At 40.4% G+C, this 22,929-nt stretch overlaps 2 protein-coding genes across 9 annotated transcripts in view; one reads left to right on the forward strand and one right to left on the reverse strand.

Annotated features, from left to right (window-relative positions):
- The window catches only part of CNOT1 (CCR4-NOT transcription complex subunit 1), a 77,322-nt gene extending 59,275 nt beyond the window's left edge, over positions 1 to 18,047 (forward strand). For 4 of the 8 annotated variants that reach the window (XM_019754931.2, XM_019754948.2, XM_019754937.2 and 1 more), the window contains 16 exons: positions 217 to 336; positions 1,492 to 1,683; positions 2,367 to 2,509; positions 2,986 to 3,094; positions 3,193 to 3,362; positions 4,003 to 4,255; positions 6,431 to 6,679; positions 7,589 to 7,752; positions 7,949 to 8,066; positions 9,410 to 9,511; positions 12,307 to 12,480; positions 13,338 to 13,487; positions 14,671 to 14,851; positions 16,293 to 16,425; positions 17,361 to 17,495; positions 17,713 to 18,047. In XM_019754931.2, the coding sequence (XP_019610490.1) occupies positions 217 to 336; positions 1,492 to 1,683; positions 2,367 to 2,509; positions 2,986 to 3,094; positions 3,193 to 3,362; positions 4,003 to 4,255; positions 6,431 to 6,679; positions 7,589 to 7,752; positions 7,949 to 8,066; positions 9,410 to 9,511; positions 12,307 to 12,480; positions 13,338 to 13,487; positions 14,671 to 14,851; positions 16,293 to 16,425; positions 17,361 to 17,495; positions 17,713 to 17,791 (2,472 nt within the window). In that variant the 3' untranslated portion in view covers positions 17,792 to 18,047. The remainder of the gene's footprint in view (positions 1 to 216; positions 337 to 1,491; positions 1,684 to 2,366; positions 2,510 to 2,985; positions 3,095 to 3,192; positions 3,363 to 4,002; positions 4,256 to 6,430; positions 6,680 to 7,588; positions 7,753 to 7,948; positions 8,067 to 9,409; positions 9,512 to 12,306; positions 12,481 to 13,337; positions 13,488 to 14,670; positions 14,852 to 16,292; positions 16,426 to 17,360; positions 17,496 to 17,712) is intronic. The other 4 variants (XM_019754957.2, XM_019754971.2, XM_019754963.2 and 1 more) reach the window with 1 other exon arrangement.
- A 1,244-nt stretch (positions 18,048 to 19,291) lies between these two features.
- On the reverse strand, positions 19,292 to 22,811 carry SETD6 (SET domain containing 6, protein lysine methyltransferase). Its single transcript, XM_019754994.2, has 9 exons — positions 22,661 to 22,811; positions 22,338 to 22,427; positions 22,105 to 22,249; positions 21,887 to 22,028; positions 21,555 to 21,749; positions 21,325 to 21,445; positions 20,422 to 20,602; positions 20,119 to 20,261; positions 19,292 to 19,925 (listed from the first exon to the last, which is right to left on the reverse strand). Exons 1-9 carry the CDS (start codon positions 22,685 to 22,687, stop codon positions 19,620 to 19,622), a joined length of 1,350 nt encoding a protein of 449 aa, XP_019610553.2. The 5' UTR covers positions 22,688 to 22,811; the 3' UTR covers positions 19,292 to 19,619.
- Positions 22,812 to 22,929: the final 118 nt, after the last annotated feature.

Raw genomic sequence — 22,929 nt, forward strand, 5'->3', positions numbered from 1 at the left:
TATAGATAAGAGTGACTGACAGGATTCAGGGAAATGGGAAACAATGTGTGTATGTGTGCACCCACATGCATATTCCTCATGCTGTTACGTACTGTAATGACTTGTGTGTCCCTTCTCAGAACCCCTTTGCATGCTTCCATGCAAACTTTCCACTTTCAAAAAAAATTTCCTTTTTTGTGAAGAGGATCCTGTCAAAACAGATTTTCTTCTTCCAAGGTTGGTGGTGTGGACCCAAAGCAGCTGGCTGTTTATGAAGAATTTGCACGCAATGTACCTGGCTTCTTGCCCACGAATGATTTAAGTCAGCCCACAGGATTTTTAGCTCAGCCCATGAAGGTAAATACTTTCCTTGGATTGAATTGAGTTTTACAGTTTAATTTGAATTTTTTTGTCAGTTAATCTGTTACTTGCTACCTGGTAGCTTAAGTTAAGGGGGAAAAATTCTCCACAGTTTTTATCAGCATGATATACAGTGGGTTTTTCTTTTTCTTTTTTTTTTTTAATATCCATGAGGTTGATTTAACTTTTATGTTTGGCTCAATTAGAGGAATTTACATGGCTTCCCTGTTTTGGATTATTTTTAAAGATAGATTTCTGAAAAACTTGAAACAATTATTTACAGAAAAGTTGAAATTGTACAGGGAAACATTTTGCCCCTGAATCATTTGAACATAAGGGTCTGATCGTGATGTCCCAGTCACGTTTGAGTCCTTTGGTCTATTTTTCCTACAGAGACATTCTATGACCATAGTACAAACATTGAAATCAGGAAGTCAACACTGATATGTTAATACCATCTAATCCTTAGACCTTGTTCACGTTTTACCAAGTGTCCCAGTACTGTCTTTTTATAGTAGAAGGACTTGTTTCAAAATCTCATATTTCATTTAGTTGTCACATTTTTAAAATTTTCCTCAGGTCAGTTTAGTACAGCGCGTCATTTTCTTTTTCTTTTTTTTTTTTTTACCTTGATACTTTTGCAGATTATAGGCCAGTCATTTTCTAGAATGGGCTCATTTGGGTTTGTCTGATACGTTCTCATGAGTAGAGTCAGGTAGTGTATCTTAGATAGGAATATCTTAGAAATGATGCTGTGTTCTTTCTTTTATCAGGCTTTGACAGTTGGACTGTATTTTCCATGGTCATAGGCTGTAGAGAGATTATTAGATGCCACAAGTGATGCTATCCCCCGCCTATTCCATTATTTATCGTGTTCTCTTTGATCACTTGATTGTGTTGGTGTCTGGCAGGCTTTCCACTACCAAGTGAAATACGGTACCCCTCAACCCATGCCTGCCTTGCAGTGTCCCACCAAATGGCATTAAGACCAAATAGTTCAGAAAGGGGAATGGAAAAACCTTTCCATATTTTGATGAAAAAATTAGGGGAAGAAACATAGCAACAGATTTTTCAATTGCTACATATACCAGTGGGAAAAAATCTGTAAAATTTTTGCTTATCTTTTTCTTGGTGTTTTCTTCTCTAAAACAGCAAGCTTGGGCAACAGATGATGTAGCTCAAATTTATGATAAGTGCATTACGGAACTGGAGCAGCACCTACATGCCATCCCACCAACTTTGGCCATGAATCCTCAAGCTCAGGCTCTTAGAAGTCTTTTGGAGGTTGTAGTATTATCTCGAAATTCTCGGGATGCCATAGCTGCTCTTGGATTGCTCCAGAAGGTTAGTTCTTAAACTGTTACTTTTAATTTTATTTGTTTTTTTAAGGAGGGTGCAGCACACACTGGCCCATGTGGGGATCGAACCAGCAACCTTGGTGTTATTAGCACCACACTAACCAACTGAGCTAAGCGGCCACCTTCTGTTACCTTTAGAAGAAACTGGGTTTGTAAACATCAGTGACCTGCACTATCATCTACTTAAGTTATGTTTAAGATTTTAAAAATTAATATGAAGCAGGTTCAGTCCTGTAATAAGCAGGTCATTTTCTCCAGAGTAGAATATAGTCATGGCAGTTAGAAATGATAAAGTGGGAAAAAAAATTTTTTCTATTAAGGTAAGATTTTCTGGGAATATGATTAAGAAACTTTAAAACATAGCCCTTCAGATTTTGAGAGACAGGTTAATCCAGGTACTTGGGTAATGTGGTGCAGGTAGGTGGGGAGCATTGGATTTTGACTGAGGGACAGTGGAGCCATTTATGACAGTGAAGAACACTGAGTGAGCATAAACTAGATAGAACTTAGAGAGAGTGTGTTAGGTAAGTGAAAGGGGTTTGGGTGAGTGGAGAGTAACTCGAGGCCTTAGAAGGTATGTTGTAGTTTGCATTAGGATTTGTTTTTTGTCTTTGATAGTTGGGCTGAGTTCTATCTTTTCCATGGTTCTGAACACTTTTCCTTCCACAGGCTGTAGAGGGCTTACTAGATGCCACAAGTGGTGCTGATGCTGACCTACTGCTGCGCTACAGGGAATGCCACCTCTTGGTCTTAAAGGCTCTTCAAGATGGCCGGGCATATGGGTCTCCGTGGTGTAACAAACAGATCACAAGGTCATTAGCCGTCTTAGAAGAGTAATGCTTCCTGGACTGCCTTCTGACATTCACAGCCCTGTTTAGGTCCAGAGGTTTCCCTCTTTTCTGGAAGATGAATGGGACGTTTGGAATTTCTAATTGTTGAGTGGTTGTCCTTTCCCTCTGGTGCCCATGACTAATACAGAAAATCCATACCTTTGGGTAGTAAATTGTAGATCCTTGGTTTTAAAAGGCTTCACAGCTTTTATAACTGGTGTTCATGTGTAAGTATTTTAATGTCTTAAATGGAATGCTGTTGTCTTTGAGAGCAAAGCTTGAGTTTTAAGACTGGGCAGTCCTTCATTACTGTCTGTTTTGAATCTTGGATACTGATTTGCAGTTGCTTCTCAAGGCATCCTTAGTTTGGAACGAGTTACCATTGACTAAAACAGGCTCTTTATTTTACTTGATACAGTATGGATAAGCCTATCTGAATAAAGAAATACTTTTCCTAGGTGCCTAATTGAATGTCGGGATGAATATAAATACAATGTGGAGGCAGTGGAGTTGCTAATTCGCAATCATTTGGTTAACATGCAGCAGTATGATCTTCACCTGGCTCAGGTAGGAAGGGGACTCAGGTGTGGAAGGGACTCTGGGAGTTGGGAAATGTCTTTGCTGTAACCATTGTTTTTCTTATGTTGTGCTTTTTGTGTTGCCAGTCAATGGAGAATGGTTTAAACTACATGGCTGTGGCATTTGCTATGCAGTTGGTAAAAATCCTGCTGGTGGATGAAAGGAGTGTTGCCCATATTACTGAGGCAGATCTGTTCCACACCATTGAAACCCTCATGAGAATTAACGCTCATTCCAGAGGCAATGCTCCAGAAGGGTGAGGATGAAAATGCTTGGGATTCATGTGTATTCAGCAGTCTAAGAAAGAGCTTGTGAAATGAATGTGCAGACTTACTAACATTACCTGTTATAACTGCTTTACGTACAGCGTATGGGAAGCTTTAGTGAGACCTAATACTGTCCCTTGAAGTATGATGGCTTAACTAACAGCCAAGCCTTTTGCTGTGGAGGGTATATACAGTATTAGCCTTGGTGTCAGTCCTATGTTCAAGCCCTGGCTCTGCCACTTAAAATCCCTCTGATTTTAAGCAAGTTGATACACCTCCCTAAGCCTGTTTCTTGTATAAAATGGAACTAATAGCAAATAACTGTTGAGAATTAAATAACAAAAATCATGGCATATAATAGGCATGCAGTGAATACTTGTTGACTCTGAACATCAGCTCCATTGCAATGGGCACCATTTTTTGGCCAAAAAGTGGCTTAACTGAGGTCAGTCATTTGCATATTATGTCCTCATGAATAAACAGATACCAAGAGACCAAGGGTAGTTTTAAATATGGCAATGGTAAAGTGATCATCATTCTTGTGGTTTCTAATAAGCAAATTGTCCAGTTGTATTGTCTGAAATCACAACCATGAGTAGACTGATTTTCACTCTGGATTTATTGTACTAGATTGCCCCAGCTGATGGAAGTAGTGCGATCCAACTATGAAGCAATGATTGATCGTGCTCACGGAGGCCCTAACTTTATGATGCATTCTGGGATTTCTCAAGCCTCAGAGTACGATGATCCTCCAGGCCTGAGGGAGAAGGCAGAGTATCTTCTGAGGGAATGGGTGAATCTCTACCATTCAGCAGCAGCTGGCCGTGACAGTACCAAAGCTTTCTCTGCGTTTGTTGGACAGGTAGAGCTTTTGGAAAGAAAGGTGCTTTTTATTCAACATAAGTAGGGTGTGATGCCTCCAATATTAAAGTTCAGTATTATGTACCTGTGGTCAGTTACCTCCATACTCATGTAAACCAAAAATGTCATCATCATTACCCTGTTAAATTGATACAGTTTATTTGCTTCCTCATCATTGGTCACTAAGCAGTAAAGCCAACATTCCCTGTCATCCCCCTTTAGTTCTGTTTTTCCTGTTTCAATTGTCGCAGCTACAAAATAAAATGGGTCAGATAATGAATAATGAAATTGCTAGGTATACATGGTAATTTTACCAGCTTGATAATCTGCACTGATGCGATTATGGGCTAATAAGTAAAGTTCTCCTAATAGCCCATGTTTAAAAAATTAAATAAGAAAACACAACAAAACAAAAAATATTTAAATGGCAGGGCTTTTTATTGTATTTTCTAAATTAAGTAGCTTACCTACTTAAAACGGATTAACATGTTCTTTTTGGGAAATAGTTTCCAGTATTTTCATTCAATTTGATCTAAATTGAACTTTGAGTTAAAGTGTTAGGAAACAAGTCTCCAGCTAAAACTAGGTTTGGCAGGAATATCTCTGAACAGAATGAACAGGAAAAAATGTAAAAAGAGATCCATAGTACCATTTAGCATTGTTTTGAGCATCACTGGCTGCTTTCTGCCCCTAAGGGATTCAGATCCAATAGTCAAATGTGTCCTAATCATACTTGGCTGACAAGAGTGGTACTTTTCCTGAACTGACCTTAAAATTCCTTTAGTAGATCTGTTGTAATGTTTGTTCAGGGAGAGATAATCTGCTTATTTCTGCAGATTAACCATTTTATTTCTTCAAACTGAGACCAAAGCTCTAAGTGTGCACCAAAGAAATTATAAATCTATTATCAAATAAATGACAATTGAATGGGGAAGAGCTGATTGGAATTTTAGAAGTTGTTAGAAATTGGATTTACTTTTCAAGATGAATGTTACTTAGTAAATCATACTAAGTAAGTTTCTCCCATAAAAAAATACAGGGAATTATAAAACATAACTATTGAAAAGCTGTTAGTGTATGTTTGTAGTTTGATTTCTGATTTGGATGGAAGAATTTTGAATCAATTGGTTTTTGTGACCATCGGTATTTCATGGGTATGGATGTGGCAGCTGTCTTAGCTCTTCTGCTGGCTTATTAGCGCTCATTTTTTCTCTCCATTTGAAAGAGATAATATATTATACTTTTCTCTTTTGCATCCTTTTGATAATTCATTCTTTCCTCCTTGTGCTCCATCTTGATCATAGTAGTTGGTCCTCATTTCCTCTTCCCTGTTAAATTTTCAGATTTCAATGTACAAAAGTCCCTTTGCTGGGCTCTGTCTTGGCTAGGTTACATGATTGTCAATTCAGCTGTTTTATTGCTTATCAAGGGACAGTTAAATTAACTTTCCAAGATAACAGTCAAGTTTTCATTCTGGGCTTGGTTTCTTTGTTTAGTAAGCACTGACTCCCTCCCTCTGCAGCCTTAATGTTTGTTACACTGTCTTCTTTTGTACTAGCCAAATAATTGCTTTGCTCTGCTTCACTTCCAGATCATATGTCATAAAATTTGTACTTCATCCTTTTTAAAAAAATATACTTGCCCTTTCCACTTTATTTTAACTTAATTTACATGAAAATAGTTGCTTATGATCTGTGGGTATTTTCATTGGGTATCTACTTATTATACAAATTATTACCTGATTTTCCTGGAGCAGCTAGTTGGAGTTTCAAAAACTTTGGTATTGGTTAAGTCATTTGGAAGAAATTATCTCAAATTCTGTGAGAAAGTAAAATAATTTAATCTCCTCCTTGAGGACGATACACCTTGGACAGAATGTCTTAATATGACTTTGAGTGAGTTACTGAAAGTTGGTTTGATTTGCATAATTTTCCAGATTATTTGGCTGTGGACTGTTCAAAATTGCCATATTGTTATCTTTTTCAATTTCTATCTTCTCTGTTCTCAGTTAAACTTAAAACTAAAGGAATTCTGTCATGGTCCCTTAACGGACCATTCCTTTTCATGACAGCTTTTTTACAAAATAAAAATTGGAAATATGACAGCAGGAATAAATGAGAGATTATTTCTTAAACATGAAAAAGTTTACCTGTGTATATTATCTCATTGTGTCTATATATTTTTGTTCCCTTGGTAGATGCACCAGCAGGGAATCCTGAAGACTGATGACCTCATAACCAGGTTCTTCCGTCTGTGCACTGAGATGTGTGTGGAAATCAGCTACCGTGCTCAGGCAGAGCAGCAGCACAATCCTGCTGCTAATCCCACCATGATCCGAGCCAAGTGCTACCACAACCTGGATGCCTTTGTCCGACTCATTGCACTGCTAGTGAAGCACTCAGGGGAGGCCACCAACACTGTCACGAAGATTAACCTGTTGAACAAGGTCTGACATCCTTTCTTGCCTTAGTCTTGGTACACTGTACCAGTGGTTCTAAACCCTAAGGGTCCAACCCCTCCCTCAAAAGATTTTGTTAACATCCCTCCCCCTTGCTGTATTGAACTTAAATTCATAGATAATATGTAAACATAATCACCGAATTTTAGAAGAGTATATGATGCCTTAACTAAAAGACCCAACCCACACCATAATGCAGTTCAGCATGTTAACATTTGGTAATGACTATGCTAGAAGATAGTATGAGATTTGCCCTTACACAGAATCACTGTGTGAGATGGCTGGATATGTTCACTAATAAGAGATTGGCAACTCAAATACCATGAGTGACATTATAATCTTTGTCTTGATTTTTCTGCAAAGGAACAATGTACATTTTCTTTTGATTTATACAGTGGAATTTCTTGGAAATTTGAATATTAAAATAGTGCAAAAATGAACTTAGAGTTTGGTCTTGGGTAATTACAAAAATTCCTCGCAGTTAAATGGGAAAATCAAGTGGAATAGAAGACAGTTCTTTGTATGAGACATTTCTGCAGCCTAACAGTCAATTTCATGTCAGAAAAATTGACCGGAAAAATTAGGTCATTAGATTTATTAACATGGTAAAATATGATGTACCATGTTGATTTCTAGAGCTTAGAAAAACCACTGGGCATCTGTGGAGCGGATACATGTCTGGTTGAAGGGTATTGAAATTCAGAGAACACACACAAAACTACAGATCAAAATCAATGTATGGGCCCCTTTGGTTGTCAGCATATAATTTTGTATTCAAATGGTATATATCCTTTCCTCTAATGTGGAGCTTAAGAATGCAAGGTAAAAAAGCATGACTAGAGAGTGGTAAGTGAATTATCTTTGTGATTTACAAGCTGTTATCTGTGTGCTCCGTAGGTCCTGGGTATAGTAGTGGGAGTTCTCCTGCAGGACCATGACGTTCGGCAAAGTGAGTTTCAGCAGCTTCCCTACCATCGGATTTTTATCATGCTGCTCTTAGAACTCAATGCACCTGAGCATGTATTGGAAACCATTAATTTCCAGACACTTACAGCTTTCTGGTGAGTAATGTTGAATTTAATAGATTTCCTGGTAAAGATTGCTGTTTTAATGTAGCAAAATTTGAGAAGTAGAACTTTTATGGATTTTAGGCATATTTATTCATAACATAGCTTGCATGTTGTCTACTTACTTATATTCATGTGTTTACTATATTTAAGTTAGACTGTGCTCCTGATAAAGGTTTTCTTCTTCCAGCAATACATTCCACATCTTGAGGCCTACCAAAGCTCCTGGCTTTGTGTATGCCTGGCTTGAACTGATCTCCCATCGGATTTTTATTGCAAGAATGCTGGCACATACGCCACAGCAGAAGGTGTGGCTGCAGTTTATCTCCTACAGATGAAGACTGTAACTACCTGGGGCTTGTTAGCACTGTTAGTCATGCAGTAGTCATCATACTTCTTCCAGGCCTAGTTGGGAATTCTTCCATTGAACGTGGAGTCAAGGCATGGAGAGAGGCTTAACAAGTACTTGACTGCCTCTGTCTGGTCCATTCCTCAGTGACTAGGGTATTGCTTCTCCAAGTCTGTTGCGTGCCACCTATGTTAATCTCTTACACCTTTTTATAAAAAGTTGAAAGCTTGACCCACCTCTGTAGACATCTATATAAAACTGGGTAATGGCTCTCTGGAACCTCCAGCTTTACACTTTCCCACTCTAAATGCTAAAGGCTCTCACACTCAAGGTTGAGGACCACTGGTCACGGTACTTGAAGAAATTAGGACCAAGTTCTAGTAATGAGTAATTAGTGTGAGAACAAACACAGTTAACATGAGAAGTTTCTCTCCTATCTCTCTTGCAATTAAATGACAAATGACCACTGTAGAAAGTATCCTTAATTGGTCCTTTCAGATCAGAAGAAAATGTGACTACTATGTGTTTGGCAAAAAAGAAAGTGAAATAATCCTTAAATGGAGTTAGTCTTGTTTGGCGGAGAAGTGCATTGCAGGAGGAGCAGCACAATATATTGAATAAAATTACCCAAGAATGAACATAATTACTGCATTTGGGGGGTGGTTAGCAGGCTGGAGCTGAGGAGCTGGGAGTGGGAAATGAAAGCGTTGAGATTCAGAACTTAATTCAAAGAAGGAATTAAGAAAACAGACCTAGTTGCCGGTTTCTCAGTTGGCTAAATGTTTCATGTCTGTCTGAAAGTTCCTCAAGTTTCCCTCCTCCTGTTCTTTAAATTTTGGCACAGGCACCAAGGACCTGTGTGTCTTGGAATTTCTGGAGCCAGTTTGTTTAAAATATCATTTCCTACTGTCTCCATAATCACGCGTGTTCCTTTTTAATGCCAGTGAGTCTTTGAGAGGTACTTATGCCAGTATTCTCTAGTTATATAAGTATGAAGAAGTCACACTTTACCCTGTTTCCCCAAAAATAAGACCTAGCCGGACCATCAGTGCTAATGCATCTTTTGGAGCAAAAATTAATGTAAGACCCAGTCTTATGTTATGTTACGTTACATTATAAGACCAGGTCTAATATTATAGTAAAATAAGACTGGGTCTTACATTAATTTTTGCTCCAAAAGACGCTTTAGCACTGATGGTCCAGCTAGGTCTTATTTTTGGGGAAACACCGTAGCTGCTTGGGGAACTTTTTTAGTGGCAGGATAGCAGCTGAGTATGACTCATATACATTTCTTTCTTTCAGGGATGGCCTATGTATGCACAGCTACTGATTGATTTATTCAAGTATTTAGCACCTTTCCTTAGAAATGTGGAACTCACCAAACCTATGCAAATCCTCTACAAGGTAATTAATTTGGAGTTATAAACAAAAATAATTAAAACTGAAACACTTAAAAAACTTTCAACTGGGAAGTATATTTAGAAAAGTACAAAAATCAAACATACTTGCATGATCAGCACTCGGTCATAGGGTATTCATATGTTCAACTTTAGTAGATAATACCAGTCTTAATAAAATTCTTCCAGCAACACTTTAGTTACTTTTTTTTTTTTTTAACATCCTTTTCCTACCTGGTATTGTCTGTTTTTCATTTTAGCCATTTTTGGCAGTTGTACAATAGGATCTCACTGTGGATGTAATTTGCGTTTCCTTGATTTCTTAGTGAGGTTTTTATGTATAGATTGGCTATTTGGATATTTTCCTTTTGTGATGTTCCTGTTCATGTTTTATGCTCATATTTATTTGGGTTATCTGCATTTTTCTTATTTTTGATAGGAATTCTTCATATATTTTGGATGTAAGCCCTGTGTTGATATATTTTTAAACATCTCACACTCCCTGTGGCTTGTCTTTTCACTTCACTCTATTGAAAGGATGTTTTAAATTTAATGTCAAAATGATCAATTTTTTACTCTTATTAAATGCATTTTGTGTCTTGTGTAAAAAAATTGGCCAATCCCAAGTTGCATTCTGTTTTGTGGGTCCCCTGCCCCCTGCCCAAGAAGCCATATAATTCTTTTACGTTTAGGTCTGTGATCTTTCTAAAATTTATTTTTGTATATGGTGAGATACACAAAAAGACACAATTTCCTCCCACTTTCTTTTTTTTTTATTTAAAGTTTATTGGCGTGACAATTGTTAGTAAAGTTACATAGATTTCAGGTGTACAATTCTGTGTTATTACATCATCTATAAATCCCATTGTGTGTTCACCACCCAGAGTCAGTTCTCCTTTCATCACCATATATTTGATCCTCCCACTTTCTTATACCTCCCTCCCCCAACCACAATACCTATATAAGGCTTTTCAGCCCCATTTGTTAAGTCCTTCGTTTTTCTATTGAATTGATTTGGCAGCTGTGTTAAAATAATTGACTACACATTTATGGATAACTCTCTAGTTGATCTATTCTTAGGCCAGTACAAGTCCTCTTTGAGCTTTGCTCTCTTTTAACGTTATTTTGTCTGATCGGTACCATTTGCAGTTCTCTAAAAACTTTGCAATCAGCCTCACTTCTAAAAACATGCTGAGATTTATATTGAGATTATACTTAATCTGTAGATCAATTCGGAGAGCACAGACATCTTAATATTGAGCCTTTCAATCCATGAACATGTATATGTCTATTGAGTTAGGTCTTTAGTTTTACTCTGCAATGCTATGTAGTTTTTTAACATAGAGGTGTCGAACATCTTTCCTTAGACTTAGTCCTACATTTGATGGTTTTTCTGAAATGACAAAAGATAATCTTTTTAAAATTCTCATTTCTTACTTGTTGGTGGCGTATAGAAATAAAATTGATTTTGTATATTGGCCTTGTTTCCAGCCGCCTTGCTAAATTTACTTTTTCTGACAATTTATCTTTATATTTGGCAGGGAGGGGTGTATTCTATATCTACAATTATTTCGTGAATCTGTAACAATAGTTTTTTTATTTGCTGTTCTTCTTGCCTTATTGCACTGGCCAGTGACTCCAAGACATTGGTGAATAGAAGATAGTGATAATAGCATGCTTGCTTCATTAATGATCTTGGGGGAAACTTTCAGTAATTCACCATTAAGTATAATGTTTTTGTAAAGTTATAGTTTTGTTTGTTTTGTAGATACCATTATCTGATTAAGGAAATGCTTTTCATTTCATAATGTGCTGAGACTTTCTAAATCATTAAATGGGTATTTTGTTGACTGTTTTCTGTTAATGTTGTAAATCCATTAATTTTCAAATGCTTAAACCACCACTGCATTACAGGACCATTTGGTCATGATACAAGGACTGATTTCGATTTCTAATATTTAGGATTTTTGTATAATTTTCGTATCAGTTTTTGGTATCAGTGGTAGGGAGAGTTGGAAAATGGCCTATTTTTGTAAGACTGAAAATGCTGTTAATATTTTCTTAAATATTTCTAAGGATTTGCCAATAAAGCCATTGAAACCTAGAGTTTCTTTAGGAAGGGTTTTAACAACATATTTAACTAACATCTTTGTTATAACGGACTAGTCCGTTTTTTGTCGTTTGTGTTTGGTAAATTGTATTTTTCAATTTGTGTATTTTATCTGCATTGTCAAATTTACAAGCATAAAATTGTTTATTAGTCTCAAACTATTTTTCATGTCTGTAGGATCTGTAGTGATGGTCCTTTTTCATTCTTGATACTGGCATTGTGTTTTCTCTGTCAGTCTTGGTAGGGCTTATCAATATTATTGATCTTTTCAAAGAACCAACTTCTCACTTTGATTGCTACGTGCTCCCCCTGACACACACATACACACACTTGTACTTTTTTTTAAATTTTTGTTCTTTCTTTGGTTTTCCTTAGCTGTTATTTTTCCAATTTCTGAAGAAAGAAGCTTATTTCATTGTTTTTATTTTTTCTGTTTTTGTCTAACGTATTCTAGCATGTGTATGTATTTAAGGTTATAAACTAATACCTAGTTTATTCTGATTTGCAGATGTAAATATTTTGATAAATCTCTTGTGATGTTATTGTTATTGTTGATTAAAGCCTGTAGCTCTGTTATCGAAGTATATTTTTGCCTTTTTTACTTGAGTTAAATTCATAACAGTAAAAATATTACTCCTGTTTTATTACTTAGTGTGGAATCAGCCAATGTTTTTCTCTTTTTAAAAAAACAGGGCACTTTAAGAGTGCTGCTGGTTCTTTTGCATGATTTCCCCGAGTTCCTTTGTGATTACCATTATGGATTCTGTGATGTGATCCCACCTAATTGTATTCAGCTAAGAAATCTGATCCTGAGTGCCTTCCCAAGAAACATGAGGCTCCCAGACCCATTTACTCCTAATCTGAAGGTAAAGTTTAAAACAGTTCAAGGAAAATAAAGTTATGTCTTAATATTTTAGTCCTTTCTCTGGTATGTGGGCTCTTTAATTCCGCTCTCCCCCAGCGTTCACATTTATAAGGTAAGCGTGCTCTCTGGGGGAAGCAGTCATGTTATTAAGCCTTAAGGGTGATTTTTGTTGCGCAATATTGGTTCCCAGATGTGTCTAGTTTGTTATTTTCAAATTAAATTTAGCTACATTTATAGAATCTCAACCTAGGTATCAGGCCAATCATTTGCTAGGTGGCCCCAATGCACAGAATTGCAGAAAAAGACCTTTGTAATGCCCATATTTTACAGGTGTTTTTATGTGTGTACTTGTGTTGTTTAAATTGTTGAAGGAGAAAAGGGACCACTTAAAAATCGTACCTGACACGGGTACTATAATTTTTTATGTATTTTCTACTTTTTCCCATGAATGTTTTTAAAAGTAGCAAATATGATGTTGTCTTTTTCTGCTGGGGTGTCTTTTTCTGCTGGGGCGTCTTTTCTAAGCCTAGGGCTCTTGGTGAGTGAGGAGTCTCATTATGGACTTTTATTTTGAAATCCAAGTCCAGGACAAAAATGATTAGTGGTGCAAGTTAGACCTCTCCACCAAAGGTACCTACCCTGCCTTATTTTAGAGAGTTATCATAGAATGAGAGATTACTGTCATTTTGTGTACAAATTCTTTTGACTAAAGATAAAAAGTTGCAGCTTTACTGTTTAAGACATTTATAATGTGTGTAGTTTTAGAAAAAATATTCTGTTACTTGCTAGCATAGATACAATTTGCTGTTAGCTCCTACAAATGCTTCTGGTTGTGATTCTTGTATTTGTTTGTGGCAGGTGGATATGTTGAGTGAAATTAACATTGCACCCCGGATTCTCACCAATTTTACTGGAGTGATGCCACCTCAGTTCAAAAAGGACTTGGATTCCTATCTTAAAACTCGATCACCGGTCACTTTTCTATCTGATCTGCGCAGCAACCTACAGGTTAATTGATTTGGCCTAACTCTCAGCTGTGTCTTTCATAGAAAGCACTTTTCCATGCACAGTCCTGTGTGTGTCCTGTTTGGGAGTTAGTCTTTTCACGCTGATGAAAAAATTTTAAAACATACTGTCGTTTCTAATGGTTGGATGAGATTAACTGCATTATATATTTTACTAGTTCGTCTTACCAGTGACACAAAAGCTTAGTAACCTTGGAAGAGGTGACCAGGGAATGGACTGATTTCCTGTAAGAATAGACTGCTGATAATCATTTCCTGTCAGTACTCCAAGATTTTTCTAAAGAAATTGTTTGATTTGCTGTATAGAAAATGACTTGAAGTTGTTTTACCTTTACAGTCTGTCCACACCAAGGAACCACAACATTTTCCCTCTCCAAAATCTTTTTTTTTGGGGGGTAGTGGGTTGAGGGGAACAGGACTTTATTGGGAAACAGTGTGTACTTCAGGACTTTTTTCCAAGTCAAGTTGTTGTCCTTTCAATCTTAGTTGTGGAGGGTGCTGTTCAGCTTCAAGTTGTTGTCCTTTCAGTCTTAGTTGTGGAGGGTGCAGCTCAGCTCAAGGTCCAGTTGCCATTGCTAGTTGCAGGGGGCATAGCCCACGATCCCTTACGGGAGTCGAACCGGCAACCTTGTGGTTGAGAGGATGCATTCCAACCAACTGAGCCATCCAGGAGCTCAGCGCAGCTCAGCTCAAGGTGCCGTGTTCAATCTTAGTTGCAGGGGGCGCTGCCCACCATCCCTTGCGGGACTCGAGGAATTAAACTGGCAACCTTGTGGTTGAGAGCCCACTGGCCCATGTGGGAATCGAACCGGCAGCCTTCGGAGTTAGGAGCATGGAGCTCTAACCGCCTGAGCCACCGAGCCGGCCCCAAAACCTTTTTTATAATTGAGATAGTGCATACTTTGACTTCCTAAGCTTTCCTTTTGTGCCGGTACCTGTTAAAGCGGTGACTTCTTAAGGGAAATGCTGTTTGTTGTTGACACCACTACCATCCTGGGGCAGCTGTGTATTTGTTAAATAACTTTAACACACTCGAGAAAATTTAAATCATAAAGAATGTTGAGCAGTTCAGCTTTTCTGTGAAGGCACAAAAAGGATTTAAAGATACTGGTGCCCGAATCAATCCTCTGAGAATAAGTCAGGAGCTTTCTGCTTTGTTCCTTTAGGTATCCAATGAGCCTGGCAATCGCTACAACCTCCAGCTCATCAATGCACTGGTGCTCTATGTGGGGACTCAGGCCATTGCACACATCCACAACAAGGGCAGCACACCTTCAATGAGCACGATCACCCACTCGGCCCACATGGACATATTCCAGAACCTGGCCGTGGACTTGGACACTGAAGGTGAGTGCTCAGAGTCAAGTTCTCTGCACTTTCTGCCACAATCCAGTCATAAAAATACATTAAGCCACAACGGGAAAAGAATGTTCTGTCAATGTGTATGGGTCTAGCTGATGATTTCATTTTTAATTGGATAGTATCTGTGCAATGCAGAAAACACAGAAAAGCATAAAAGAATCATCCAGAATCCTTATTACATCAGTTACTATGTCAGTGTATATTTGTATGGAAAAAAAAAAACATGTTTCTTTTACTAGCCTCTCTAAAAATAGGCTTGTTACATTGTTTTGTTAGCCAGACTTTTCCCCAGCACTTGTGGGTGTTTGGCAGGCAACATGTTAATATTAGGTGTGTAAACTTTAATGAATGGGACTTTTTCCTCTTTGCTCTGCAAGAAGCTCAGTGTAATTCCTATTCTAGGTTGCATTCTGCCTGGCTGAAATACATTTATTTTGGTGTTTTATTTCTATGTAGACCACCATAGGTGCTAACCAACTACCTACCGTGTTTCCCTGAAAATAAGACCTAGCTGGACCATCAGCTCTAATGTGTCTTTTGGAGCTAAAAAAGACCCGGTATTATAGTAATTATATTATATTATACTAGACCCAGTCTTATGCTATAGTAAAATAAGACTGGGTCTTATGTTAATTTTTGCTCCAAAAGACGTATTAGAGCTGATGGTCAGGCTAGGTCTTATTTTCGGGGAAACACAGTATATGTACAGTTCTCATTTTGGCACACATACTTTAGAAGGATGCCTACTTTTTAACTCTACTATGGATTCTCGAGAGGCTAATCTTGAACACACACACACACGTACGCACGCAGCTTGCCTATTTGTAGAAGGGATTTAAAACAGCTTAAAATTAAGGTTTAATAAAATTGAATACCATTATGTCCAGAGCCCAGCAAAAAAGGGATGGTAGTCTTTAGGGACATGTTAAAGCTCACTCTTACAGCCTTACAGACATGTCATATCAAGCAGAGGCAGACAAACCCAATTAAGATAATATTTAGTCCAATATAGTTTAAGCTAGTGGTTCTCAAAGTGTAGTCTGAGAACCCTTGGGGGAGTTCCCAAGATCTTTTAGAAGACCTGTGAGGTCAAAACCATATTTTCATAATAATAGAAACTTTTGCACTCATGAACAGATTGAACACACAGGCAGAAATGAGTCACTAAGTTTTTTTGGAAAATACTTTTAACATGTTACTAATATGATGTAGATCTATTTTTTGTTTTTTGTTTTGTTTTTTTTTTAGAAAATTTTACTGTGGAAAGTCCTAGAACTCACAGAAATTAAAATTCTTGTGGACATAAAAACCACAGGTTAGGTTAAAAGTCTACATCAGAAATCCAAACCCTAGCCAGTCAAGAATGATTTGTCTTCTTATGTTGGCCTTACAGAGCAAGTCCTCACTGAGTTTACTTAACTTCTAGGTCGGTATCTCTTCTTGAATGCAATTGCAAATCAGCTGCGGTACCCAAATAGCCACACTCACTACTTCAGCTGTACCATGCTCTACCTTTTTGCAGAGGCCAACACTGAAGCTATCCAAGAACAGATCACAAGGTAAGATAGGTTTGTTTTTCAGGTGCTTCTAAGATGTTTCCCCTTTACTAATGAATTCTGAGTGTTTTTTCTAGGCATTCAGTTTTCATTGAGCATCTTGTAGATATGTTAAATGTAAGATACGGTTGTCATCAAAATGGGTATGATTCCTGCCCTAATAGTTTGAGGGTCACAAAAAATCACAAGTAGAAAATTACAAATCATAGAAAGTAGTTTTCAACAAAAGGCACCAACATTTTAAGGTTAGGAGTTTCTTTCAGATGGTGGCACATTTTTAAGAGTTCTGAATCACAGGGGCCTATTAAAGTCCACATTAAAGAGCTTGGACATTTCTTCATTAACTCTAGGTTGAAAGGTTTTAAGCAGGAGAAATAACAGGAATTATACTTTCGTTTTCCTAATGATAGCTAGGAATCTGTTGTACATTTCTTGGATTATGTACAACATTGGAGACTAGAAGCTGGGTAGATTCTAGTAGTTGCGAGAGGTATATACACGTACTTTAAAAACTGGACCAGACTTAGACTTGCTCCTACACCTAGTAGTAGTTTGTGGGTATTAGATAATGGTATTCCTTAGGATATAAATATTTAAGCCAATACTCACTGCTGTTCAGAAAAATTATACCAGTTTATACATGTACTAGAATTTGTTGCACCATGTCATCTGATAATGTCCTTGATTTACCTTAACTTAGTCTTTTAGGCTCAGTGATAGGAAGAGGGGTTCAAACCTAGGTTTTCTAATTCTAGAATACACCTGCATTAACCATGCTATATCGAGTATAGAGATTAATCCATCTGTCTTAAGTAAAGCTAACAAATTTGCATGTAGTTTAATAATCAGGGAGAAGAGTTAGGAAAGAAGCATAGTAGGGAAGTGGTCATGAATCTGTATGTTTCTCTGTGAATTAACTAACTTCTCCCCATCTCCAGGGTTCTCTTGGAACGGTTGATTGTAAATAGGCCACATCCTTGGGGTCTTCTTATTACCTTCATTGAGCTGATTAAAAATCCAGCTTTTAAGTTCTGGAACCATGAGTTTGTACACTGTGCCCCAGAAATTGAAAAGTAAGTTAAAAGTAATTTTTTTAATTGTCTAAGAATGAGACAGGAGAATGAGGAGGATCATTTGATGGCTACGGTTGGTGGTGGCGGGGGGGGGTGTTGGATGGGAGGTGAGGGGTGGGTGCTGATGAGCTTTGGCAACTCCTGCCTTCTTAATGAGACACAAGATATTGTTGGGCCTGAACTTTTCTCACAAACTTGTAACTGCTCCCTTCTTCAGATTATTCCAGTCTGTTGCACAGTGCTGCATGGGACAGAAGCAGGCGCAGCAAGTCATGGAAGGGACAGGTGCCAGTTAGATGGAACTTCATCTCTGCTGTAAAAGTGTCAGCTTGGATGTCCCAAGTTCATAAATTGGCTGAAGATTCCGTTCAGCTCTTCCTGACTTTCCCAGCCCTTTGGTTCTCGGGTATCTGCCCCAATTACTGTTTGGGTCAGCTTCCTGTCTATGTGGGCACGTTCCAAAGTTTAAATGCATTTTTTTGACTCTTGGCCAAAATTTAGAAGATGCTGTGAATATCATTTTGAACTTGTGTAAATACATGACAGAGAAAACCTTTGTCTGGAACTTCTTGGGTTTGTGCAAAATGTGCCCACGGCAAGTAGATACACTAGTACCTGCCCGGCTTGTCACTGAAGAGGCTGATGCCATGCCCTTGTCTAAAGACACAGCTCCATGTCTTCTGACATTCTCGGTGTCCCAAAGAAAAACAAAAAAGCCAGTTTAAATGTTATGTAACTTTTTTAATGTGGAGAGAGAACCTTGAAAACCACAGTGTGGATGTTAAAAGTGTGGATGCGCTAGGACTTGGTATTCCAAGGAACCTGGGAAGAGCTCACAATCGCAATCCCATGGATTTTTGTTGCCTCTTCCCCAAACTAAAGCTCGCTGCTGGAGACCATCGTTTTCTTACTTGTGTTGGAGAACATACTGCTTGGGCCCTGTGAGAGACAGCTTTTTTTTTAAATAAAGGGAAATAAGACCAGACCGAAAGCTCCCCGATCTCTCCCCTATACTTGTAAACTATGAGAAAAGGGAACCAAATAGTATGAATTGTCACCCTACGCCCATTAGCCCAGGCTAAGATGAACAACAATCAAAAGGACCAATACAGCCCCTTTTGGATTTTGAATGTTTTGTAAATGTATTGGTCCACGTGTTGTAATTCTGTAGACTTTTAGCTCAGCTCCCCTACTTCATGTATGTGTGCAGACTACAGTCAAACATTAAAGTCATGATGCCCACATGGGTGCACTGTGCCTTCCTCAGTAGCAGCAGCCAGTGCTGGAGGTGAGGACAAAGTGGGCACCTACCCTTACAAAGCCTGGGCCTTTGGGAAACACCAGCTTCTTGCTGAATGATAGATCTTACCCACTAATAGTCTGGCATGTTAAAACAAGCTAGAAAGTTCTTTCTTCTTGTTCCTTTTCAATAGCTGAAAGTTATAATTACAAAACACCCATTTAAAAAATATCCTTTACCCTCGGCTGTTTTGATGTTGACTTTTAAAAGAAAAACGTGTCCCACTTAAATATACCTTACCTTTAATGACTGTAAAGCTTTAATGGCCCAAGAGGACAAAAAGGTTCAAGATTAAATAGAACTCTTACATGAGTGGGGCTAGAATGTCATTGGTGTCTTAGGGTTTCTTCCCTCAGGGTGCGCTGTCCCATCTAGATCAAACTTCAGACTGCTGAGGACTTAGTGCTCTGAGTGCCAGTGACATAGCTTATTAAATACGCCAAAAGGAAACAAAGTCTTTTTAAAAAGGTAAAGTGACTTGAACTCAAAATAGACCCAGATTTTAACGAGTTTTACTTTCAAAATCCATATTATTAAATGCTAGGCTATAAGACCTATTACTAATCACAACCGCATTTCTCCTAACTGGTTCAAACCGAGAACAAAACAGCTATAAAATGTATTGGTTTTGGTGACAATGGTTCCCAATCCTTAAAACATGTCACCCTTAACTCAGAGATAATCCTAGCACACCTCGGCTCCTTTTCCCATTGGTATTTAATAAGGAAAGAATTCAAATTTTCTTCCTTTTAAAGCATCAGTTGAGTATCAGCTTAGGTAAAGTTCTTCTCATGGATGAGTTCCTTTAAGCAACAGGAAACCTGCTACCCTGTCAGTTCCAACAACTGGTGTAAGATCATCTTTTGACCATAACGAACCTGTAAGGCCTGCTGTTCCCTCCTGCTGAGTTTGGCGTACACCTCCTTGTTACTGAGTAAGTCTTGCTCAGCTTTTAAGTCTGTGGCATAGGTTTTCAGGGTCAACAAAACACTGTCCCGAAGAAGCTGTCTCCATGATTCTTTCAGCTTGGGGATATTTCTGATGGTCAGGCTGTTCTCTTCCTTTTTATCATCTCCCCATCCATCTTGGTCTTTAAACTCTCTGAACTCCTCAGCAGGCATGCACAGTACCTAAAAGCAACCATGAGGCCATTTAATTAGGATATACTACTTGTATATTTCAGAAATTGATTTAGCGAAACCAACCTGTCTGGCAGCATTTAAGTGTCCTCTCTATCCCATCTTTCCTATTTTATCTAGCTTTACCTAGCTCTGAATACTTAAGCTATTTTCAGTACTAAATGGCCATTCTCAGCCCTGTTACCTGGAGTGTGGTGGTCAGTTCCTCTTCAGTCAGCACTTCTTCCCACCCAATCACAAAGGCTCCCTCTTCCCCTACCATCTCCAGTTTGCATAAGTAATCCCAGCGTTCACATATCAGGAGCCTTTCAGCTTCAACTTTTGTTCCTGTAGATAGAAACACTGTAAAAAGTCTGAGAGTACCCTAGAGCTCATTTCTTTGTCTAGCACCTAGTCTACAAAAGACAACTGCTATTTAGCAGGGCACCTGGGGCGGGACAGAGGCACATTCACCAGTATCCAAGATTAAGTTAACCTGAACACTCACCCTGTAATGCTGCTTCACGAACTGTCACCATTTGAATGTCAGCGGTGTCATCTGTGTTGTCAGGATATGGTTCAACAAAACCGTACATATGAATCAGTTGCCAATTAGCCATTTGCCCATAAGTGTTGAAAATCTCATGGCCTTTAGGAATGGGCTGAGTAGCCACCATCCGAAGACAATTCTGGAGTGGAAGGGAGAAGCTGGGACCAGGCCCTTCCCAGTTCAGTCCCAGGAAGATTACTCCCCTCTTAGGAAAAGCCTCCAGCAGGTACAGTTCAGCAAAGGGACTGATGCTATGCCATCCTACCAACAGTCTACCTATAGTTCCCATTAATTTCCTGTACTGCAAAAGGAAAGGAGTGAGCCTACAAAGGTCAGCCTCAGTGTTTTCAGGTTAATCGGTTCAGGCACTTTTAGCACTTAAAAAGCTGCTAGCTTTTAAAAACAAAACCCAGATTGAAGTAGGAAAGGCAAACGGAGGCAAGGTTTAAATAACAGCCATCTCCTAATTTTTAATCCCATAAACTTGAAACTTTCCACATAGCAAATAGAACTGAGACACACTGCCCGGGTATCATCTTCAGACTCTGACCTGTCCGCAGGGCCCTGACAGTCTTGGCTCCCTGGACCGCACAGAGCAGCCAACCTCTAGCACCAAGTAAATGATGGTAGGAAAAAGTTCATCCAAGGACTGGCCACAACTTTGAGGGCTTTGAGATGTTTTGTGTCCAACTATTTCACTGGAATGTGCAAATGAATACATACAGGAGGCCTAACTTTACCTACTCCTTTTTAGCATGAGAACAGCCCATTTAGCCCAATTGCCAGGCTGGCATAAATGTCAGGCACTGGTTTGAATCAAATGCCCCATGCACATAAAAAGAACTGGAGAGATCCACTCACTGGAGAGTATTCTAGATTGGCATTGTGATTGGCTACGTGGTTTAGTATGTCTGCAGCAGGCACCATCAAAGGGGGGTTTGGCTCCTTTTCATCCTCCTCTTCCTCCAGTGGTTCCTGAAAGCTGCCACAGAGTTTGGCTCAAGTCCAGCGTAGAGACTGGGGATGGGGTTCCCTTCTGTCCCTCAATACAGTTCAAAAGAAAAGGGTCCCTTCAGGCTCTGCTCACTGACCTGTAGGCCATCACAAGAGCCACGAGTTGGTGGTAGAGTTCCGGGGAGCGAACCCTGGGGCTGAAAAGATCGGGGTGGGCTTCCATGAAGGGCAGCACGATGGAATAATACTCGCTACGGATGTTGGCCAAATCCTTCTCCACGGCCTCAGGCACCCCTGTGCCCTGTAGCAACCGCTGGCGCTCCTCCTGGGGCCTGCATAAGACCCCCACAGGTTCCATTAATAATACCCTACGGGGACTAGTGCTTGGGAGCCAGCCCTGTTCCGGAGCTAGGGCGGTTCGCGCCAGGCTATAGCACGGGTGCTCCCCAGCCCCAACTACGGCTCTCACCAGAACATAGGGTGCTCCAAGTTGTCCAGCTCGGGCCAGAGCGCAAAGTAGGGGCTCCAGGGTGAGGCCGGGGCCTGCAGCTCGTGGAGCAGCGCCAGCAGCAGCGGCACCCAGCCCGACTGGCTCTGCAGCGCGCCTCGCTCTGAGGAAGACAAGAGGTGAGAGCCCGAGCGAGGCCAGCAGGCCCACCTGTGTCCCACTCCCGCCGGCATGCCCACCTCGCTCCAGCAGGCCGCTGATTGAGCAGGTGTGCTGCGACAGGAGCACGGCCCGCGGTATCGCAAAGAGGAGCTCCCCAGGTTGCACGCTCTCCTGGGCTACCATGCCGTAGCCGGCCACCGTGCCCTTCCGGCTCACCGCCACCTGAGCGGGGGGTGGAGCAGCCGATCAGAGCTGGCGGGCGCCGCGCCTGTTTCCGCCTCCCAGCCCGCCCGACCTCCACCCCACTCACCTTGGGACTCAGCTCCAGCCCCACGCTCTGGCACCAGCTCAAGAAGCCGGCCACCGGGTCCGGATCGCAGCCGCCTACAGGCCCCGCCACCTGAGACAACCGAGCGCAGTGGGAAGGCCCCGCCCAGGAAAGCTCGCTGGGGGCGGGGGAGACCACGGCGCGCGAGGAGGAAGGGCTCTGGGTGGGGGCGGGGACCCGAGAGCCGCAAGGGACCCGCGGGAAGGACGGAGTGGAAAGGGCCCCCGCGCGGGACAGACTGCGGGCGGGGCCGCGCGAGGCGCAGTGGATTGGGGTGGGTCCCGCGCCGGCCACCCGCGACTTACCCGCTGGCGCTTCGCCGGAGTCGCCATAGTCCAAAGGCGTGCGGCCCGGGCGGTCCGGAGAGCCGCGCGGGCCCTTCCGGCGTCCCTAGCCACACCTCGGGGCGGGACCCTCGGGGGCGGGGCTTATAGCCAAGACTGCTCGAGGACCACGTGAGCTCCTGTCAGCGTCCGCGCGGAAAGGGAGTGGGGATTTGCCCCTCGTCAAATCATTCCTCCTGAGAGCATCCTTCTGTGAGTCCGAGTGTCCCCAGCTGGGTTTAGAAAACCAG

Source organism: Rhinolophus sinicus, linkage group LG11, assembly GCF_036562045.2.
Source record: "Rhinolophus sinicus isolate RSC01 linkage group LG11, ASM3656204v1, whole genome shotgun sequence".
Taxonomy (NCBI): domain Eukaryota; kingdom Metazoa; phylum Chordata; class Mammalia; order Chiroptera; family Rhinolophidae; genus Rhinolophus; species Rhinolophus sinicus.